Raw genomic sequence first — 18,590 nt, forward strand, 5'->3', positions numbered from 1 at the left:
TCTGGGTCACACTAACTGTAACCAGGGTGTGTGATGGTCGCCTCCCGTCTGTATGAGACTGGTTGGGTTCACTCTCGGGGTCGTGCTGGCCGGTCTATTTTGTGTTTATCACGATAAAACTGTTATTGAGTTTAATGAGCTGCCTCATCTGTCATTATGGACCAAATGCTCACCACAATACTACTGTATAAAAGATCTGAAAATAACAAAGCTAGAACAAACCATAAGAACTTTGGAATATACGCTTTGCCCATCACCAAATTTTATCAATGCATCATAAAAAGTTTCCCATCCGGATACCCCACACATTGGTATGGCGACTGCTTTGCCCATGGCTGCAAGGAACTGCAGAGTTACGGACACAGATCAGCTCATCACAGAAACCAGTCTCCCCTACGTGAACTCCTCCTGACTTCCCGCTCCCTCGGTAAAATCAAAGATCCCCAGAACCTGGGACATTCTCCTTTCTACAATTAGAGAGAAGATACATATCACCAGGCTTAAAAGCGGCTTATCTGAAGTGAAAAAAGTTTTTGAGACGTTCCAGGAAGCGAGGCGAAGTCGACAGTTCGGGGAGTCAACGGGACTCACCGGCCAATATCAGATCTACCGAACAAGAGAAAACATGCTGGTGCTGCAAATCCACGTCAGCACAAAACGGTGACTGGACTCCGCCGGCCAAAAATCACTGCATTCCGCGGACTGTGAACACGAGCAATGCGATTACTGCACGCGGAGGGTGATTACTGCGTCAGAGCGGAGGGTCACCCCAGGGAGCAAATTCCAGTGACCGACCCAGCAGACTCGGTGAGGAACAACATACACGCCCCTCATATCTCCATTAACCTACCACCTCTCACCTCAAATGAATGGCCTCTTATCTTAGAAATTTCAACCCTGGGAAAAATATATCGTCTATCCACTCTATCCCTCTCGTACATCCAGTCTCACCCCAGCCTGCGCCGCTCTGGAGAAAACAACACAAGTTTGCCCAGCCTCTCGTTATAGCTCATGCCCTCTAATCCAGGCAGTGTCCTGGTAAACCACTTCTGCGCCCTCTCCAAAGCCCCGACATCCTTCCGAGAACGGGGGCGACCAGAACTGTATGAAACACTCCAGATGTGGTCTAACTAGTTTTACAAAACTGCAGCACAACTTACCGACTTTTGAACTCAATGTCTCGACTAATAAAGACAACCATGCCATTTGCCTTCTTAACCACCCGATCAATCTGTGCAGTCTCTTTCAGGGAGCGATGAACTTGGGAGTCTAAGATCCCTCTGATCATCAACACTGTTCAGGGTTTTGCATTTAACAGTGTACTGTCTCATACATTCGGCCTACCGAGCTGCCAAGATGATCATCACTAATCAAATCTCAGTGAGATTTCTCAGGTCCTGTTGAATTTATTGCCAAGTGCACAAGTACGGGAAGGTACAGGTACAGAGAAACACTGACTTGTGACAGCATCACAGGCAAGTACATTCAGATAACACACGGAACACAAATTATACGATTCTCTGTCAGTAACAAGATAGAAACATGTTTTACTTCATCCTGCTAATAGGACCAGAACAACAGGGGCTGAGCGGCGGCTCATCTCAGCCGGTTCGGTGTGAAGGTCTCACAACCCGGACCGACCCCGGCAGATTCTGTGAAGGAAGCGAGGCGAGGCCGCCAGTTCGGGAAAGTTCATCCCCTCCCCCTTCAGGATTCACCGATCACATTGTGTTTCTCTCTCCCTCCCCACCCCCACCTTTTATTCTGCAGTTCTCTTGTTTGAATTCGGGACCTCCCCGCTCCGGACCTGCTTCAATACTCACCGAAAGGAAACTGTTGTCGTCGCCCCGCAGAGAATAATCCGTCCCTGGCTCCCCGCCCCAGGGGGCGAGGGTGAGGAACCCCTCCCGATCCCACGGCCGACCCGCTTCAACAAAGAACGAAAAACAACACCGCCCTTCCCGTACTGAGCATGCGCGATGTCGTCAGCGCGTCAACAGATAAGTGGGCGGGGCCTCGGAAACGCAGCTGCAGATCCACAAACCTGCCTGTCCAGGTAGACTCATTGTCTCAGATTGCTCCTGCCCCACCGAACTCATTTCTGCATACATTGATACTGTTTTATCCCCCCTTGTTCAATCCCTTCCCACCTATGTTCGTGACACTTCTCACTCTTTGAACTTTTTCAATGATTTTAAGTTCCCTCGCCCCCACCGCCTTATTTTCTCCATGGACGTCCAGTCCCTCTATACCTCCATCCCCCACCTGGACGGTCTCAAAGCTCTCCGCTTCTTTTTGGATTCCAGACCTAACCAATTCCCCTCTACCACCACTCTCCTCCGTCCAGTGGAATTAGTTCTTACTCTCAATAATTTCTCCTTTGGCTCCTCCCACTTCCTCCAAACCAAGGGTGTAGCCATGGGCACCCGTATGGGTCCCAGTTATGCCTGCCTTTTTGTTGGCTTTGTGGAACAGTCCATGTTCCAAGTCTATACGGGTATCCGTCCCCTTCTTTTCCTTCGCTACATCGACGACTGCATTGGCGCTGCCTCCTGCACGCATTCTGAGCTCGTTGACTTCATTAACTTTGCCTCCAACTTTCACCCTGCCCTCAAATTTACCTGGTCCATTTCCGACACCTCCCTCCCCTTTCTTGATGTTTCTGTCTCCATCTCTGGAGACGGCCTATCTACTGATATCTACTATAAGCCTACAGACTCTCACAGCTACCTGGACTATTCCTCTTCCCACCCTGTCTCTTGCAAAAATGCTATCCCCTTCTCGAAATTCCTCCATCTCCGCCGCATCTGCTCTCAGGATGAGGCTTTTCATTCCAGGACGAAGGAGATGTCTTCCTTTTTTAAACAAAGGGGCTTTGACGGTGGTGTCTGAAAAGAGGATGCTGTCCAAGTTGCATGCCATCTTTGACAATGACTCCCATCCACTCCATAATGTACTGGTTAGGCACAGGAGTACATTCAGCCAGAGACTCCACCGAGATGTAACAGTGAGCGTCATAGGAAGTCATTCCTGCCTGTGGCCATCAAACTTTACAACTCCTCCCTCGGAGTGTCAGACACCCTGAGCCAATAGGCGGGCCCTGGACTTAGTTCCACTCGGCATGATTAACTTATTATTATTTAATTATTTGTGGTTTTATATTGCTATATTTTTTCACCATTCTTGGTGTGGCTGTAACAAAACCCAATTTCCCTCGGCATCAATAAAGTATGTCTGTCTGTCATCACCTCTGCTCTGAAACGCATCTCTCCCATTTCCCACACATCTGCCCTCACCCCATCTGCCCACCAACCCACTCGGGATAGGGTTCCCCTTGTCCTCACCTACCACCCCACCAGCCTCCGCCAACGTATAATTCTCCGTAGCTTCCGCCACCTCCAACGGGATCTCACTACCAAGCACATCTTTCCCTCCACCTTCCCTTTCTGCTTTCCGCTGAGATCGCTCCCTACGTGACTCACTTGTCCACACCCCCCCCCCCATCCCTTCCCATCGATCTCCCTCCTGGCACATCCTTGTAAGCAGAACAAGTGCTACACCTGCCCTTACACTTCCTTCCTCACCACCATTCAGGGCCCCAGACAGTCATTCCAGTTGAGGCGACACTTCACTTGTGAGTCGGCTGGTCTGGTATACTGCGTCTGGTGCTCCCAGTGTGGCCTTTTATATATTGGTGAGACCCGACGCAGACTGGGAGACTGTTTCGCTGGACTGCTACGCTCGGTCCGCCAGAAAAAGCAGGATCTCCCAGTGGCCACACATATTAATTCCTCGTCCCATTCCTGTTCTGATATGTATATCCATGGCCTCCTCTACTGTCAAGATGAATCCAAACTCAGGTTGGAGGAACAATAACATATACTGGCTGGGTAGCCTCCAACCTGATGGCATGAACATTGACTTCTCTAACTTCCGTTAATGCCCCTCCTCCCCTTCTTACCCCATCCCAGATATATTTAGTTTTTTTTCCACCCTCCTTGTTTTCTCTCTTTCTGCCCGTCACTCTGCCTGTTGTCCATCTCCCTCTGGTGCTCCCCTCCCCCTTTCTTTCTCCCGAGGCCTCCCGTCCCATGATCCTTTCCCTTCTCCAGTTCTGTATCTCTTTTCCCAATCACCTTTCCAGCTCTTGGCTTCTCCCCACCCCCTCCGGTCTTCTCCTATCATTTCGCATTTCACCCTCCCCTCGTACTTTCAAATCTCTTACTATCTTTCCTTTCAGTTAGTCCTGACGAAGGGTCTCGGCCCGAAACGTCGACAGTGCTTCTCTCTATAGATGCTGCCTGGCCTGCTGTGTTCCACCAGCATTTTGTGTGTGTTATCTGCAGATGCTGCGGATCCGCGGTAAAACGGGATCACGTGACGGGTGGAGGGTCTTTCACGTGACCCGGTGACTCCGCTCCTCGCCCCTCACAATCTGCCCGACCTCCCCACAGCATTTCCCATATTACTCCATATTTAGACCGTGTACATGTTTAACATTTTCCCTCCGTATATTCCCGTCCCATCCCTCCACCTCCCTGGGTTGGGGTTATGGGTTCGAATCCCATTCCGATCCGACTGACATTTTAGATCCAAACCAGAATTGTGCAGGTTTGATGTAAATCAGTCTATGTTTATAAACACCAATTTCTATTCACATTCCTCCAGCCTCACTGGACAGCAACACTGAAACATCAAGTGAGAAACTGCAGGAGGTGACCATTCGGCCCCTCTAACTATCAACAAGATGGCGGCTGCTCTCCCATCTCAGCCACATGTTTCTGTACGATCCTCATTTCCTTGATCCCTTCGGTGTCCACACATCTGCCAGCCTCTGTTTTATGTGAAGATGATCACTGAGTCTTCACTGCCCTCTGTGGTGGGGATTTACAGACATTCACCACCCTCGGAGAGGAGACATTTCCCCTCATCTCAGTCCCGGACAGTCCACCCCTGTTTCAGAGACTGGGATCCCTGGTTCAACCGGTAATGATGTTGTGCATTTCAATGTGTTCACCTCTCAGTCCTCGATTCTCTAAATGAAAGGGTCATCGCATTTCATCTTTCTTCATATGATGACCCCACCACCCCAGGGATCGGTCTGGTGAATCTTCATTGCACTCTCTATAACAAATACTCTCTAACCTCTTTGTTAATCCTCTGTGGAATTAATTTCCATCTTCTGCAGCCCCGTGTTGCCCCAACCACTCACCTCCCACCCCTGTCACTATTTCCACCTTCCCACCTCCCCCCTCACCTGGATCCACCTCTCTCTCCCCAGCTCTTGCCCCATCCTCACCCCTCACCTCTTTTCTCTGACTATTTCCCGTCCACTCTCAGTCCAGAGGGAGGGTCTCGGCCCGAAATGTTGACGGTCCATTTCCCGCCACAGATGCTGCCCGACCCAATGAGTTCCTCCGGCAGTTTGTTCTTTGGTCTGTATAACCCGTGTTAGTATGGGGAGCGGGATTTTACACCATATTCCAGGTACAATCTCAACAAAGCACAAATAATTGTCACTTTGCCCGGACCCTCCGGCAGTTTGTTCTTTGGTCTGTATAACCCGTGTTAGTGTGGGGATCGGGATTTTACACCATATTCCAGGTACAATCTCAACAAAGCACAAATAATTGTCACTTTGCCCGGACCATTGGCCCCGGTTGCAGGGCAACAGTCTGCCGGTATTTGCCCCCAATGTGGTGAATCTCTCTGCTCTACACCACCGTGGGCTCAGACATTTCCACAGATGAGCCCCTCCTGTCCCACCGGGACAAACATCCTGTCCGCCCCCTCTCACACCATCTTCATCCTTTCAATAAAATCTCCCCTCTCCCTCCCTCCCCGGGGAACCGGCATCAAACCGACGGGCCGAGTGGTCTCCTCTTACCTCTCAGCGATACATCAGACTCCGGCCGCAGGGGACGCTTCACAAACGCCCCAACTTCCCTCGGAGGGAAATGGAAATAAATCAGAAAGCGGACATTTACTTTGAGGTTTTCTCCGCCCTGAGGAGGCGGTCGGCGCTCGAGCGGGAGACGGACTCAGCGGGGTAACGCCCACTCGGTTTGTCCGCCTCCGCGACTGGTTGTAACCTGTGATTGACATCGCTTCGCACCAATGGGAATAGCGCAGCTCCCGAATCCTCTGTTGACAGTGGTGAGGGAGGGGCTGATCACGTGATTATCAGCCCAGCCGTTCAACCGATAAAGCTCGAGCACAGCAGCGCGTGGGTGACGTAAGACACCGCGCACGTGAGGGCAGATCCCGGTGTCGGGAGCCCATGTGTGATGTTAGGATCGTGGGAGGGAGGAGCTGTGTGACGTCACCTGTGGGAGAGCGCTGGCATTTAAAAGCACCTTAATGGACTTTGCAGTGGGACAACAACATCAGAATCACAATCAGAATCAGACTTTAATCGCCAAGTACCTATGCACATACAAGGAATTTACTTCCGGCAGATGTTGTCTCTCTGCTCATAACAATAATAATGATAAATATAAATGAAAATATAAATTATACATACAGTTAGTGCAATCCAAGTAATAGTTAGCTGACTGTTAACCGGCAGTTAACTGTTCAGCAAAGTGACCGCAGTAGGGAAAAAACTTCTCCAGTGCCTATTAGTCTTAGTCTGGAGGGATCTGAAACGCCTACCAGACGGAAGCAGATCAAACAGTCCGTGCGCAGGATGGGAGGAGTCCTTTATGATGTTCCCCGCCCTCTTCTTCAACCTGGAAGAGTACAGATCCACAATAGAGGGCTGGGAGGCTCCAATGATGCGCTCGGCAGTCCTCACTGTGCGCTGTAGTCTGGTTCTATCCTGCTTGGTGGCGGCTCCAAACCACACAATGATGGAGGTGCACAGGACAGACTCAATGACTGCAGTGTAGAATTGCAGCAGCAATTCCTGAGGCAGACCGTATTTCCTCAAGAGCCGCAGGAAATACATCCGCTGCTGGGCCTTCTTCAGGATGGAGCTGATGTACTGCTCCCACTTCAGATCCTGAGAGATGGTGGTTCCCAGGAACCTGAAGTTCTGCACGGTGGACACAGGGCTGCTGAGGACTGTGAGGGGAGACATAGCGGGGGGATGTCTCCTGAAATCCACTATCATCTCCTTTGTCTTGAGCGTGTTCATTAATCACGGGTTTCATCACTGAATCCAGTGTTGTGGGATGTAAAGTCTCCTGTTACGTGTCCGGCTGTGCCGTGTTGTTGGTGAAGTGGGCAGCGTGGTGTTTGTCTCGAGTCGGGTCACAACACCAGAATTGCCAGCGGGGTCCACACACAGTGTATTAGTCAACAGAAAACCTCTCGTCCCTGCAGTCTTTGTCTCCTGGTAAACTCAACACCCTGACAGTGTGGACCATAGACACCCCTTCCTCTCAGAGTCAGGGAATCACTCAGACAGCTGATCGCTGAGAGGAATTATATTTATTGGTCATTAAAGTTCGCCCAGATTCGTTTGGACGGATTTGATGTGGAGTTCGGGGTGTCACAGTGAAAGGGCCGGACGGTCGAACTCTCTTCGTTGTCCAAACATCCTTCCAGGTGAGGCGACACTTCACCTGTGAATCTTCCGGGGTCGCCCGTTGTGTCCGCTGCTCCCGATGCGGCCGCCTCTACACTGGTGACACCGACTCCTCCGCAGTTATGCGGGGTAGGGTTTTTTTTTGGGGGGGGAATCGATGATATTATTCCCTTTTCTGCGGGAGGGGTGGGTTTGGGGGTTGATGATTGGGATGACGTTCTTTTTTATGCGGGGGTAGGAGTTTGATTTTTCTCTCTGATAGATGCTGCCCGGCCTGCTGAGTCCCACCAGCATTTTGTTTGTGTTGCTCTGAATTTCCAGCATCTGCAGACTGTGTCGTGTTTGTTATTTACCTCTCCGTTGTCCCTCCCGCCTCCGGCCAGTGTGCCTCTGTAGGGACCTCCGGCCACGGCTGGTGCAGCCCAGAACTTCCTGCTAAACGCAGGCGCAGTGCCGACTGGAGCTGTCTCCGGCGGTTCTTCTATTCAGGCGTCCGTGAAGAAGGGTCTGATCTCGGGTTTGTGGAAATCAGGGGCCGGCTGCCGTGGAAGCACAACTTTGTGGGCCGAAGGGCCTGTATCGTGCTGTAGGGTTTCTATGTTTCTATGAAAAGTGCCGGGAACGAGCTCTGCCGGACGGCTGGAGGCTCCGGGCTCTCCGGTCCCGCAGCCCCGGTTTTAGCTTTGCGCCCGAGCCCGGGCTGTGGGATCAGTTAGTTGTGGTTCCCAGGCTGGGAGGGGTTTAGATAGATAGATAGATAGATAGATACTTTATTCATCCCCATGGGGAAATTCAACTTTTTTCCAATGTCCCATACACTCGTTGTAGCAAAACTAATTACATACAATACTTAACTCAGTAAGAAATATGATATGCATCTAAATCACTATCTCAAAAAGCATTAATAATGTAATCATAAGGGTGAAGTGGATCTGTTTGTGTGTGTGTGGGTAGAGGTTATGGGTGGACTGTGGGTGTCGGGTGAGAGGAGTGACGTTTTGGGGAAACGTATTCGGGGGGGGGGGGGGAGGAGTTGCTGTTGTGAGAAAGTGGGATGATCGGACGTTCCGTGACCCGGGTCGAATACAATTGTAAACAGAGCAGGATCTGCTCCGTTGTATCGGACGCTCCAGTGTCCTTTCAGGAAGCAGCAATTCTCTCTTCAAATGAATTACTGTCTAATCTTGCTGTTAACATTGTGTTTGTTTCAAAGCCCCAGTGTCTGGAAGAGCTGTCACCGTCATGGGCTGTTGATGCAGATTGGGATGGCGGTGGGGTGTCAGTGACCTCTGTATCAGAGAACAACATGGGTTTCTACATCCTCCTGTGAGATATAAATGTCCTCACAGTGGATTCGGATCAGCTGGCATAGCTGGAGTTTGCAAAGGGAAAGGGAATAGGGAAGGGGCTGAGGAGAGAGAGTTTTAATCAGCAAACCATCGTCCGGGATGGAGGGGTACAGGAGCTGTCTGATAGATCGTTTTATAGTAATTGTGTTTTTATATAATCTCACAGATGGTGACTGAGGAAGAGGCTTGTTGAGGGAGGATACCCGGAGGTGAGCAGGTCAGACACGGGATCAGGAGAGTGACAGTGATGTGATTTCATGTGCCACGGGTACAGACAGTCGTCTCAAGTGAGGAGTTTGTGTGGAGATGCAGCTTCCCTGGAGGTGGAGGAAAGAGGACACACCAACAGGTGGAACTAGCTGTGGGAGGACATGGTTTGTCAGGTCTGACGACGAGCTGAAAGTACCATAACCTTCAGACTGAATGAGAAAACCATTCTGAGGGTATTTGAAATGTCAGAAGCAGGGGAGATGTGATCCCATGTCTCTATCAGACCCTCAGTGAGATGGTTCCAGTTATAACGTGCAGGGATGAAAGCACGGTGTTCAGGGTCTGATTTAATCACTGATTCTGATACAGTGAGAGGGTTAGTTTTGCTGTAAGGCAGCATCATTAATGGAAGAAGACACAGAAACTTCATCAATTGCCAGTTGTTTAGCAAAAGTGATCAATTTGTATGTTACCTTGACAGAAACAGAATCTCACAGTGGTGACAAAGGGGTGCAGTCTGGTTTACTTCAGGTTGGAGAGGGGTGTGGAGTTTTGAAATCAATTCCTTGCGGTGCCACCATCGTTAATTTATCATGTCCGGAGTGGTGGATCACACAGCACGGAAACAGTCTTTTAGCCAGCCATATCTGTTCTGACCATCCACTCACTGTCTACACTGGTCCCAATTATCAGCACTTGGTTCATAGCTGACTGTATCTCGGCAGTTTCAATGCTCATCCACATCGGAAATGTTGTGAAGGGACCTGCCTCCACCACCACCTCGGGCAGTGTGTTCCAGATTTCAGCTACCCTCTGAGTGAGAAATCTCTTCCTCAGATCCCTCTAAACCTCTTCATCCTCTGCTTAAATCTATGCCCTCTGATTGGTGACACCTCTGTCCCAGGATCCGGGGCAATATGGGCATCATTGGGGCCTTTGATAAGGTTCAGCATGGTAAGTTGCTGTGGAAAGTCAGATCACACGGGATCCAGGGAGAGCTGGCTCACTGGATGCACAGTTGTCTTGATGGTAGGAAGCAGAGAGTGATGGTGGGAGGCTGTTTATTGGATTCGAGGCCCGGGCCTAGTGAGGTTCCCCAGGGTTACACCCCATTGCTCTCAATATTCATTGATATTTAAATATATTTGCATTTGCACTGTTTGTTGAATTCTTTGAACATCAACCATTGCTACTTGTCATCTAGATCAATAATTTGGTTAATAATGTACAGGATATGGAGAGTAGGTTTGCAGCAAGTTCAAACAATTAGTTTTTTTAAAAGATATTAAGTATAAACTCTCCGTTCTGTTTCCCTCTGCGCACTCGACCACCCCCTCCCTTTACTGTCCTCCCTGTCACCCTGACATTGGGCATACATTCAGGGTGAAAGTGAATTATTTTAGGGGAATCTGAAGGGGGATTCTTCACTGTGTGAAGAATGAGCTGCCAGAATGAGTGTGGAATGAGCTGCCAGTGGAAGTGGGGGATGTGGGTTTGATTTAGACACTAAAGAGGAATTTGGGTGAGGACATGGATGGGAGGTGTGTGGAGGCTCTGGTGCAGGTAGCTGGAACTAGGCAGTAACAATAAAAACAGGTCGGCATTGACTGGAAGGGCCGAAGGGCCTGTTACATTGCTGCTGATCTCTTTGACTCTAATAATATTCTAATTTGTAATTTCCACATCAGTACTTTGCTGTTTATGACTGAACCCAGACATTTACCCAAACAAGAATTGTAAGACTCTTGGCTGGCTACAGAAAGCATTTACAAGCTGTGTTTCTTGCCAAATGGGTTGTTACTAAATACCGACCATGCAGGGCGCTCAAACTTTTGCTTCGGGCCCTTTTCCTTTGTTGTTATTTTGAAACTGTAAAAGATGGAAATTAAAATGTAATCTTGCTTAAAATATTAAAGAAATGTGTCATCTTTGACTTTATGCCTTTTGGAAATCAGGTCACCTTTTACTCGCTGAGCTATTCACAGTAACAGAAATTTTGACCAGGGGTGCCCAGACTTTTGCATGCCACTGTTGGGCTAAGTGTGCAAATGTAGGACGGGACCACGTTGAAAAATAAATGTGCTGGGTTTTCCAAAATTGACTCCTTCCACCTGAGGCCACGAATATATCAATCACCCCTCATATACATTTTCATCCAAAATGAACAGGATTCATCACTCCATGTGTGTATATGCAATTGTGATAAGAAATACAGACCATAACACGTACATGAGAGGCCAGCTCAGAAAAATGATTCACCACTCTGGAAGAAAACAAGAACGAGTGGAATGAGTATGACCCTCCATGGGAGACATCCCAACGATCTGAGCAGACGAGATGGTGACAAATGAGCCTGAATAAGGACGTTCACTCCCAATGTCATTCTTCCTCAGCCTGAGATTTGAGGGGGCGCAGAACATCTCAGACAGAACTGCAGTCAGCTCGACTTCTTCAGTCTGCAGGAAATTCAAGGGAAACCTCTTCACCCAGAGTGATGACAATTTGGAACCCATCACCACAGGGAGAGTGAGAGGTGAAGAACAGGGGAGGATTTGAAAGATCTGTTGTGGAACAGAATCAGGTCCAGCCGGCCTGAGTTGACTCTCTACTGTACACTAGGTGTGTTATAAATTCACTAAGTACCAGAGACAGTGATTAAAATGGAACTGATTTATTTGTCACAGATCCAGAATATTAAACTCCAGTCCCATTAAAGTTGAATGTGCAGCAGAAGAAACTCCTCCCATGCCCAGTGACCAGGGTGCAGAACTGGGTGTGGTGAGCAGCAGCAATAATTGCAGAGTTCAGCACCGACAGTCACTCTCAAAATTGCATTCAGCAACAGTGATGGACAAATATCCAGCACGCAGTTTATTGAAACTCTCTCCCCAGTGTGAACCCGGTAGTGTGTCACAAGTGTAACGCGCTGTAAGGTTTCACTGCTGATGCAGTGGACTCTCTGCAATGTTTCACTGCTGAGGTAATGGCTTCTCTGCAGCAGCAATGTTTAGGGTAAGACTAGAGATAACAGGGTTTTGGAGTGTGGGACTATCCAATGACAGAAATGTTCTTCCTTGTGAGTCTGGAAGAGAGATTTTCATGGCCTTTTGCTGGGGAGAGATGAGAAGAAGAGAGAGTGGGCCCTTTTTCTTTCTTTTTGATTACTTCACTAACCATATAGTCAAAGTAAGAATTATACATCTCAGTCATTTAATCACATATTGTGTACTGGTTGTTATTTCAGGATACTGATTTGTAACAGGGGACACATCACACAGCATCCACCCAAACAAGATTTCTTAAGTTTGGCCGGGCTGGGGGGTTATCACCCCCTATATTTAGCTGCTAGCCGAAGCAAGAGTTGCATAGGGTTAGATTACTGAGTGAATCGCTTCCGAAATACACAGCAGGTGAACGGTCTCTCCCCAGTGTGAACTCAGTCATGCACATTAGGTTGATTTCACAGAGAGAATCTCTTCCCAAAGTCTGAGCATCAGATCGGCCTCTCCCCAGTGTGAACTCACTGGTGTCTCAGCAGTTGAGATGTCCAAGTGAATCCCTTCCCACACACTGAAGCCTGAATTATGCTTCACCGTACGGTCCGCATAGCTGCGTATCTGATGTGGCACCCTAGGCCATACCGTACGCCGTAGCCTAAAGAACACCTTACGAAAATGTAACTGTGCGTCACAGACTGTGAGAACTGTGATCGGTCTGCTTGGTAGCAGCACATTTCCTCCGAGGTACTTCCTGTTGCTTCGAAGTTGGAAGATGGACCAAATCGAGGAGAGGTTACGTTAGGAAGTCAGAAAATATCTACATTTGTACGACTCTCCATTGGTATACTATAAAGACTTGCAAATGGCATGAAATTCATGTAAAGAAATTTCCACAAACATCGGTTTGGACGTCGCGGACTGCACAAAGAAATAGAAAAGCTTCTCTCTTTTCTGCGTTGCAGTAATTTCAATAAAAGTAACTCTTGTTCAACATCAATTAGCTTCAACTCCAACAAGATTAACTCAGCAGTCGCCATCGTTCCCAACTCCACGAGTCAATTCAACACAGTGGCATAGAACCCCAACACCAACTAGCGTTTTGCCAGAGCAACGCAGACACACAAACTCACAAGTAAAAATGCACACAACGGTGTAGGCCACTGTAGCGTCTACGCAGAGGTATAATTCAGGCTTGAGTCTGTGAACGGCCTCTCCCCAGTGTGAACTGACCAGTGTGCTTGCAGGTGGTATGACTGAGTGAATCCCTTCCCACAGTCTGAGCAGGTGAATGGCCTCTCCCCGGTGTGAACTCGCTGATGTACCTTCAGTTTAGATGACAAAGTGAATCCCTTCCCACAATCTAAGCAGGTGAACGGTCGTTCCCCAGTGTGAACTCTCTGATGTACCTTCACTTGAGATGACTGAGTAAATCTTTTCCCACAGTCTGAGCAGGTGAATGGCCTCTCTCCAGTGTGAATTCGCTGATGTACCTTCAGTTTAGATGACCGAGTGAATCCCTTACCACAATCTAAGCAGGTGAACGGTCGTTCCCCAGTGTGAACTCTCTGATGTACCTTCACTTGAGATGACTGAGTAAATCTTTTCCCACAGTCTGAGCAGGTGAATGGCCGCTCCCCTGTGTGAACTCGCTGGTGTGCCAATAGGTGGGATGACTGAGTGAATCCTTTCCCACAGTCTGAGCATGTGAATGGCCGCTCCCCTGTGTGAGCTCGCTGATGAACCATTAGGTGAGATGACCGAGTGAATCCCTTCCCACAGTCTGAGCATCTGAACGGCCGTTCCCCAGTGTGAACTCTCTGATGTACCTTCAGGTCAGGTGAACAAGTGAATCCCTTCCCACAGACGGAACAGATGAATGGCCTCTCTCCAGTGTGTATTCTCTGATGTACCTTCAGTTTAGATGACAGAGTGAATCCCTTCCCACAGTCTGAGCAGGTGAACGGCCGCTCCCCAGTGTGAACTCGCTGGTGAGCCATTAGGGTGGATGACTGAGTGAATCCCTTCCCACACACTGAGCAGGTGAATGGCCACTCCCCAGTGTGAACTGACTGATGTCTCAGTAGCTGCGATGACAAAGTGAATCCCTCCCCACAGTATGAGCAGGTAAACGGCCTCTCTCCAGTGTGAACTGACCTGTGTGCTTGTAGGTGGGCTGACTGAGTGAATCCCTTCCCACAATCTGAGCAGGTGAACAGCCTCTCTCCAGTGTGAGCTCGCTGATGTACCTTCAGTTTAGATGAGCAAGTGAATCCCTTCCCACAGTCTGAGCAGGTGAACGGCCTCTCCCCAGTGTGAACTCGCTGATGTACCTTCAGTTCAGATGAACGAGTGAATCCCTTCCCACAGTCTGAGCAAGTGAACGGCCTCTCTCCAGTGTGAATTCTTTGATGTACTTTCAGTTGGTATGAGCAAGTGAATCCTTTTCCACAGTATGAGCAGGTAAACGGTCTCTCGCCAGTGTGAACTCTCTGATGTAGCTTCAGTTTAGATGACATAGTGAATCCCTTCCCACAGTCCAAACAAGTGAACAGCCACTCCTTAGTGTGGACTTGCTGGTGAACCATTTGGTCAGATGACCGAGTGAAACCTTCCCTACAAATTCAGCAAATGACCAGCCTCTGCCCCAGAGTGAACTGACTGGTATGTCCACAGGTGGGAAGACCAACTGAATCCCTTCTCACACACAGAACAGGTGGATGGCCTTGCCCCAGTGTGAACTTATTGATGTCCCTTCAGTTGAAATGGCCATCTGAATCCATTCCCACTGTCTGAGCAGATGAATGGGCACCCCCTACCCGTTTAAAATGACAGGCGTGCCAGTCGATCAGATGATAGAGTGAATCCCTCTCCACAGTCTGAGCAGGAATGCTGATCAAGTGAATCGCTTGCTCCACTTCTTAAATATCTGGACAGAGACAGCAAAACTGGTGTGTAGTATTTTAGATTTCCGTAGAGAAATTCCTTGTGATTTGTAACCTGTAAAAAGATTTACAAAATCCATCAGTGGGTGCAGGACAAAATTTCAGATGATATCACTTGAGTTGTCAAGCTGTGAACTGACATCACACAGTTACAGTGAAGTTCAACACAAGTTGGAGAGAGAAATCATCATCTAACTGGGCACAGTGCTGGTATCTGGAATGACCATCAAACTCTCTGATGTTCTTCCTGTCTCTATAAGAAAGGAGCATTTCTGCCATCTCCAATCTGTGACCTGGCTCAGTTTGACTCTCTCCATTGGTATTATTCCCTGTTACCACTGAGCAGCATTGTTTCCTGGCCCCATAGTAACTGAAACACTCTCACCGAAAAAGCCAGCAGTGCATTCCACACACCCACCACTCTCTGTGTAAAAATCTTACCCCTGACATCTCCTCGGTATCTATTTCCAAGCACCATAAAACTCTGCTCCCTCGTGTTAGACATTTCAGCCCTGGGAAAACAAACCTCTGGCTGTGCACACGATCAATGCCCCTCATCATCTTATGCACATAAAAAAGGCTCTAAACATAAACAAGGAAATTACACATTGCTTTGAGGATTTGTTGGAAGTATACAAGATGATGAGGGAGAAGATTGGGGAAATAAATGTAAGCAGCTTTTTCCACCGACGTTGGGTGGGATGACAATCAGAGGTCATGCGTAGGTGGGGAAGGTGAAAATTTAATGGGAACATTTGGAAAAGCTCTTTACTGAAATGGTTGTGAGAGTGTGGAATGAGATGCCAGCACAAGTGGTGAATATGAGCTCGGTTTTACCATTTAAGAGAAGTTTGGATGGGAGCCTGGATGGTAGGGGTATGGATTTGTATAAAAAGGGCCCAAAGGATATCGGGGACCAAATTCACTACAACCACAAACTGTTCCTGCTGCTACCATTCAGGAAACGGTACCACAGCAAAAGGAGCAACAGGCTCCAGGACATCATCTTCCACCAGGCCATCAGACTGATTAATTGATTTCTGTTTTCTTGACTGTCCTATATACAAACTAAATATCATAAGTTAATTTAAATTACACATTGCACATTTAGACAGTAACATAAATATTTCTACTCCTCATCTATATGAAGGATATTTGTAATAAAGTCAATTCAATTCACCCTCTCCACTATCTGTTCTGTCAATCTAGCTCCCATTCCCCCTACAACTTATTAAAACCACATCAACCCCCACCCCCCCCCCCCCACACTACCTCTACCAAGCCTTATCACTAGGATATTAGTTGCCTCTTGGTCTGTTCCCCTAACTAACAAATCTCCTATCACCCCTTTGACTTTCGTCTGTCAGGTAATTGCCCCCAACAGTGTCTAAAGTGGTCCACCTGCTGATGTGCGGGATAGCAACAAAGTACTCTGCGATGGCTATTTAACCTCATTCACCTGCCTGACTCTCACACAGTTTCCTGTGTCCTGCACCTTGGGTGTAACTCACCTCTCTTCATGTCACATCTATCACCCCCTCCAACTGCTGGATGATCTGCAATTCACCATATCAAGATCCAACTCCTTAAAGTGCAGGATTACAAGCTGCAGCTGGATGTACATCTTGTAGGTGAGGGCATCAGGGTCACTGGAGGTCTCCCCTCCTTCCCTCCAATATCCCCTCTAATTTGTAATAACTGATGTGCAGATAAATCTTGTACTGTGCATTTTTTTTACCCAGTGACAAGATGTGCACAGTGAATTTTATATAGAGAGGTATTCATTTTCACAGCTAGCAAATCACTGTCAATAGGAACTTTGATCTCCTCTGGGTTTGATCCAGTTCATCTGCACTCTCAAACAAACTATGTAGCAGGCCTGGAACGGGTAATGAAGGATTTTCTCACCAAAGCTTTTGCACATTGTCCATATGTGATTTGCTTGCTAAATTATGCTTTAAAAAGTCAGATTTCCAAATAGCACTCCATTTCTTCCCACTTGCAAATTCTCCAGCGACTTTAGCATCACCAGAATGCACACAGGTAACACCAGTTTCTGTATTGTACATAAATATTTCCCCTGAAGTCTCCCCCAATGACTGACGGTGGTGAACTCAGTGATGGCAATGCCAATGTATATGAAGGGAAGGGCAGTAGTCTGTCTCACTGGAGTCTGGCACATTTGTGAACTGGAAGCTACTTGTTGCCCAGGGCAAAGGTGTTTGATATCATTATGTACCCAGAGAGAATGGGACAAAACATGTCCTCACCGGTAGGAAAGTCCAGAGCAAGAACACACACAAAATTCTGGAGGAACTCAGCAGACCAGACAGCATCTATGGAAAACTGTACAAAAGCTGAGTTCATCCAGCAATTTGTGTTGCTTGGATTTCCAGCATCTGCAGATGTTCTCTTGTTTGTGATTGGAGATAGAACAAAGGTGATTTTCTCAACTGGTGATATAAAAGATTTTGTTCCCTTTCTCCTAATACTTGCATTTAGATAGCTGGAGCTCAGCTCTGTCTGAGAGATCTATCGGTTCCCATTCCCTCATCGGCCGGAAGCTCCCCGGGACCCATGTACGGATCGTGGGGCTGAGAGAGAGGGGAGAGAGCAGGAGTGTCCCGGGATTGCGGGTCACGGTGTCCGGATTTCATAGGAATCGTCCCTCAGTCGGTGTTTAAGATAAAAACACAGAGAATCGATCTTACCCGCAGACGGTATTTCCAAGGCCTTCTGTGTACCGTGTGCATGCGTGATACCACGTGACGTCATCGGCCCTGACGCCCGCGCATCTGTTCGGTGCTTCAGCGCCAGCGAAATTTCAAACGCACCGCCTTATGGGTAATCACGGTGCCATTAAATATTTCTGCAGGCTCTGGTTCAATATTTATACCTCATTTTTTTCGTGTGTGTATAGAAAAATCTGCAGCTGTTTTAACGCAGAAAGCGCCCATAAACAATATACTCAATATCAACGTGTATCCAATGCCAAAGTAAAATGCAGATATAAAACACAGGAGATTTTGCAGTTGCTGGGAATACAGAGACGCACACACTCAAAATGCTACATTTTCGAGTGGATTTACAAACCTCTCCTCTCACTCACTTATTCCGTGGATTACTGAACTTTTCCACTTTACCATCTTACGACTTTAAGCATTGTTTTTCAAGCTTGATAGTTTGGGAGCTATATATACGCACAACACTGTTAACTTCAGTTTATTTCGTTTAATCTTTTATATTTGGAGTAGATACAGATAAAGATAGTGGTTTTAACATCGAAACCAGACTCCATTAGTGACCTTTTGCTGCTGGTACGTAACAATTGCAATAACCCAGCTGTCTGAGGCACAGTCCTTTAAAATTGGTGAAAATGACCCAACACGTTGAAAAGAGCGGGGAAGAAGGAGTTTAACCAACTTCGTCCGGAGCCCTGAAGAACGTTACAACCACAGTGAGCTCATCGTCTTATTCAGCCTGGAGAAAATCATGCAGGGAATTCATGCAGGTGTATAAGATGATGAGAGGCATTGGTCGTGTGGATAGCCAGAGGCTT

The 18,590-nt window shown here is 47.9% G+C and overlaps 2 protein-coding genes across 5 annotated transcripts in view; both read right to left on the reverse strand.

Moving 5' to 3' along the window:
* LOC140723535 (NACHT, LRR and PYD domains-containing protein 3-like) overlaps positions 1-1,952 on the reverse strand; it is a 488,497-nt gene extending 486,545 nt beyond the window's left edge. For all 4 annotated transcript variants that reach the window (XM_073038107.1, XM_073038108.1, XM_073038103.1 and 1 more), the window contains exon 1: positions 1,824-1,952. The gene's annotated coding sequence lies outside the window, so the exon portion shown is untranslated. The remainder of the gene's footprint in view (positions 1-1,823) is intronic.
* A 9,196-nt stretch (positions 1,953-11,148) lies between these two features.
* On the reverse strand, positions 11,149-17,807 carry LOC140723534 (uncharacterized). The gene is made up of 2 exons (XM_073038102.1): positions 17,743-17,807; positions 11,149-15,086 (listed from the first exon to the last, which is right to left on the reverse strand). The coding sequence occupies exon 2, from the start codon at positions 14,672-14,674 to the stop codon at positions 13,259-13,261; it is 1,416 nt and encodes a 471-aa protein (XP_072894203.1). The 5' UTR covers positions 14,675-15,086; positions 17,743-17,807; the 3' UTR covers positions 11,149-13,258.
* Positions 17,808-18,590: the final 783 nt, after the last annotated feature.

The sequence above is a fragment of the Hemitrygon akajei genome, unplaced genomic scaffold, assembly GCF_048418815.1.
Source record: "Hemitrygon akajei unplaced genomic scaffold, sHemAka1.3 Scf000118, whole genome shotgun sequence".
Taxonomy (NCBI): Eukaryota; Metazoa; Chordata; class Chondrichthyes; order Myliobatiformes; family Dasyatidae; genus Hemitrygon; species Hemitrygon akajei.

What these genes read in the sequence shown, in the direction of transcription:
- LOC140723534 (XM_073038102.1), bottom strand. Translation starts at nt 14,674, where the DNA reads ATGGTTCACCAGCAAGTCCACACTAAGGAGTGGCTGTTCACTTGTTTG.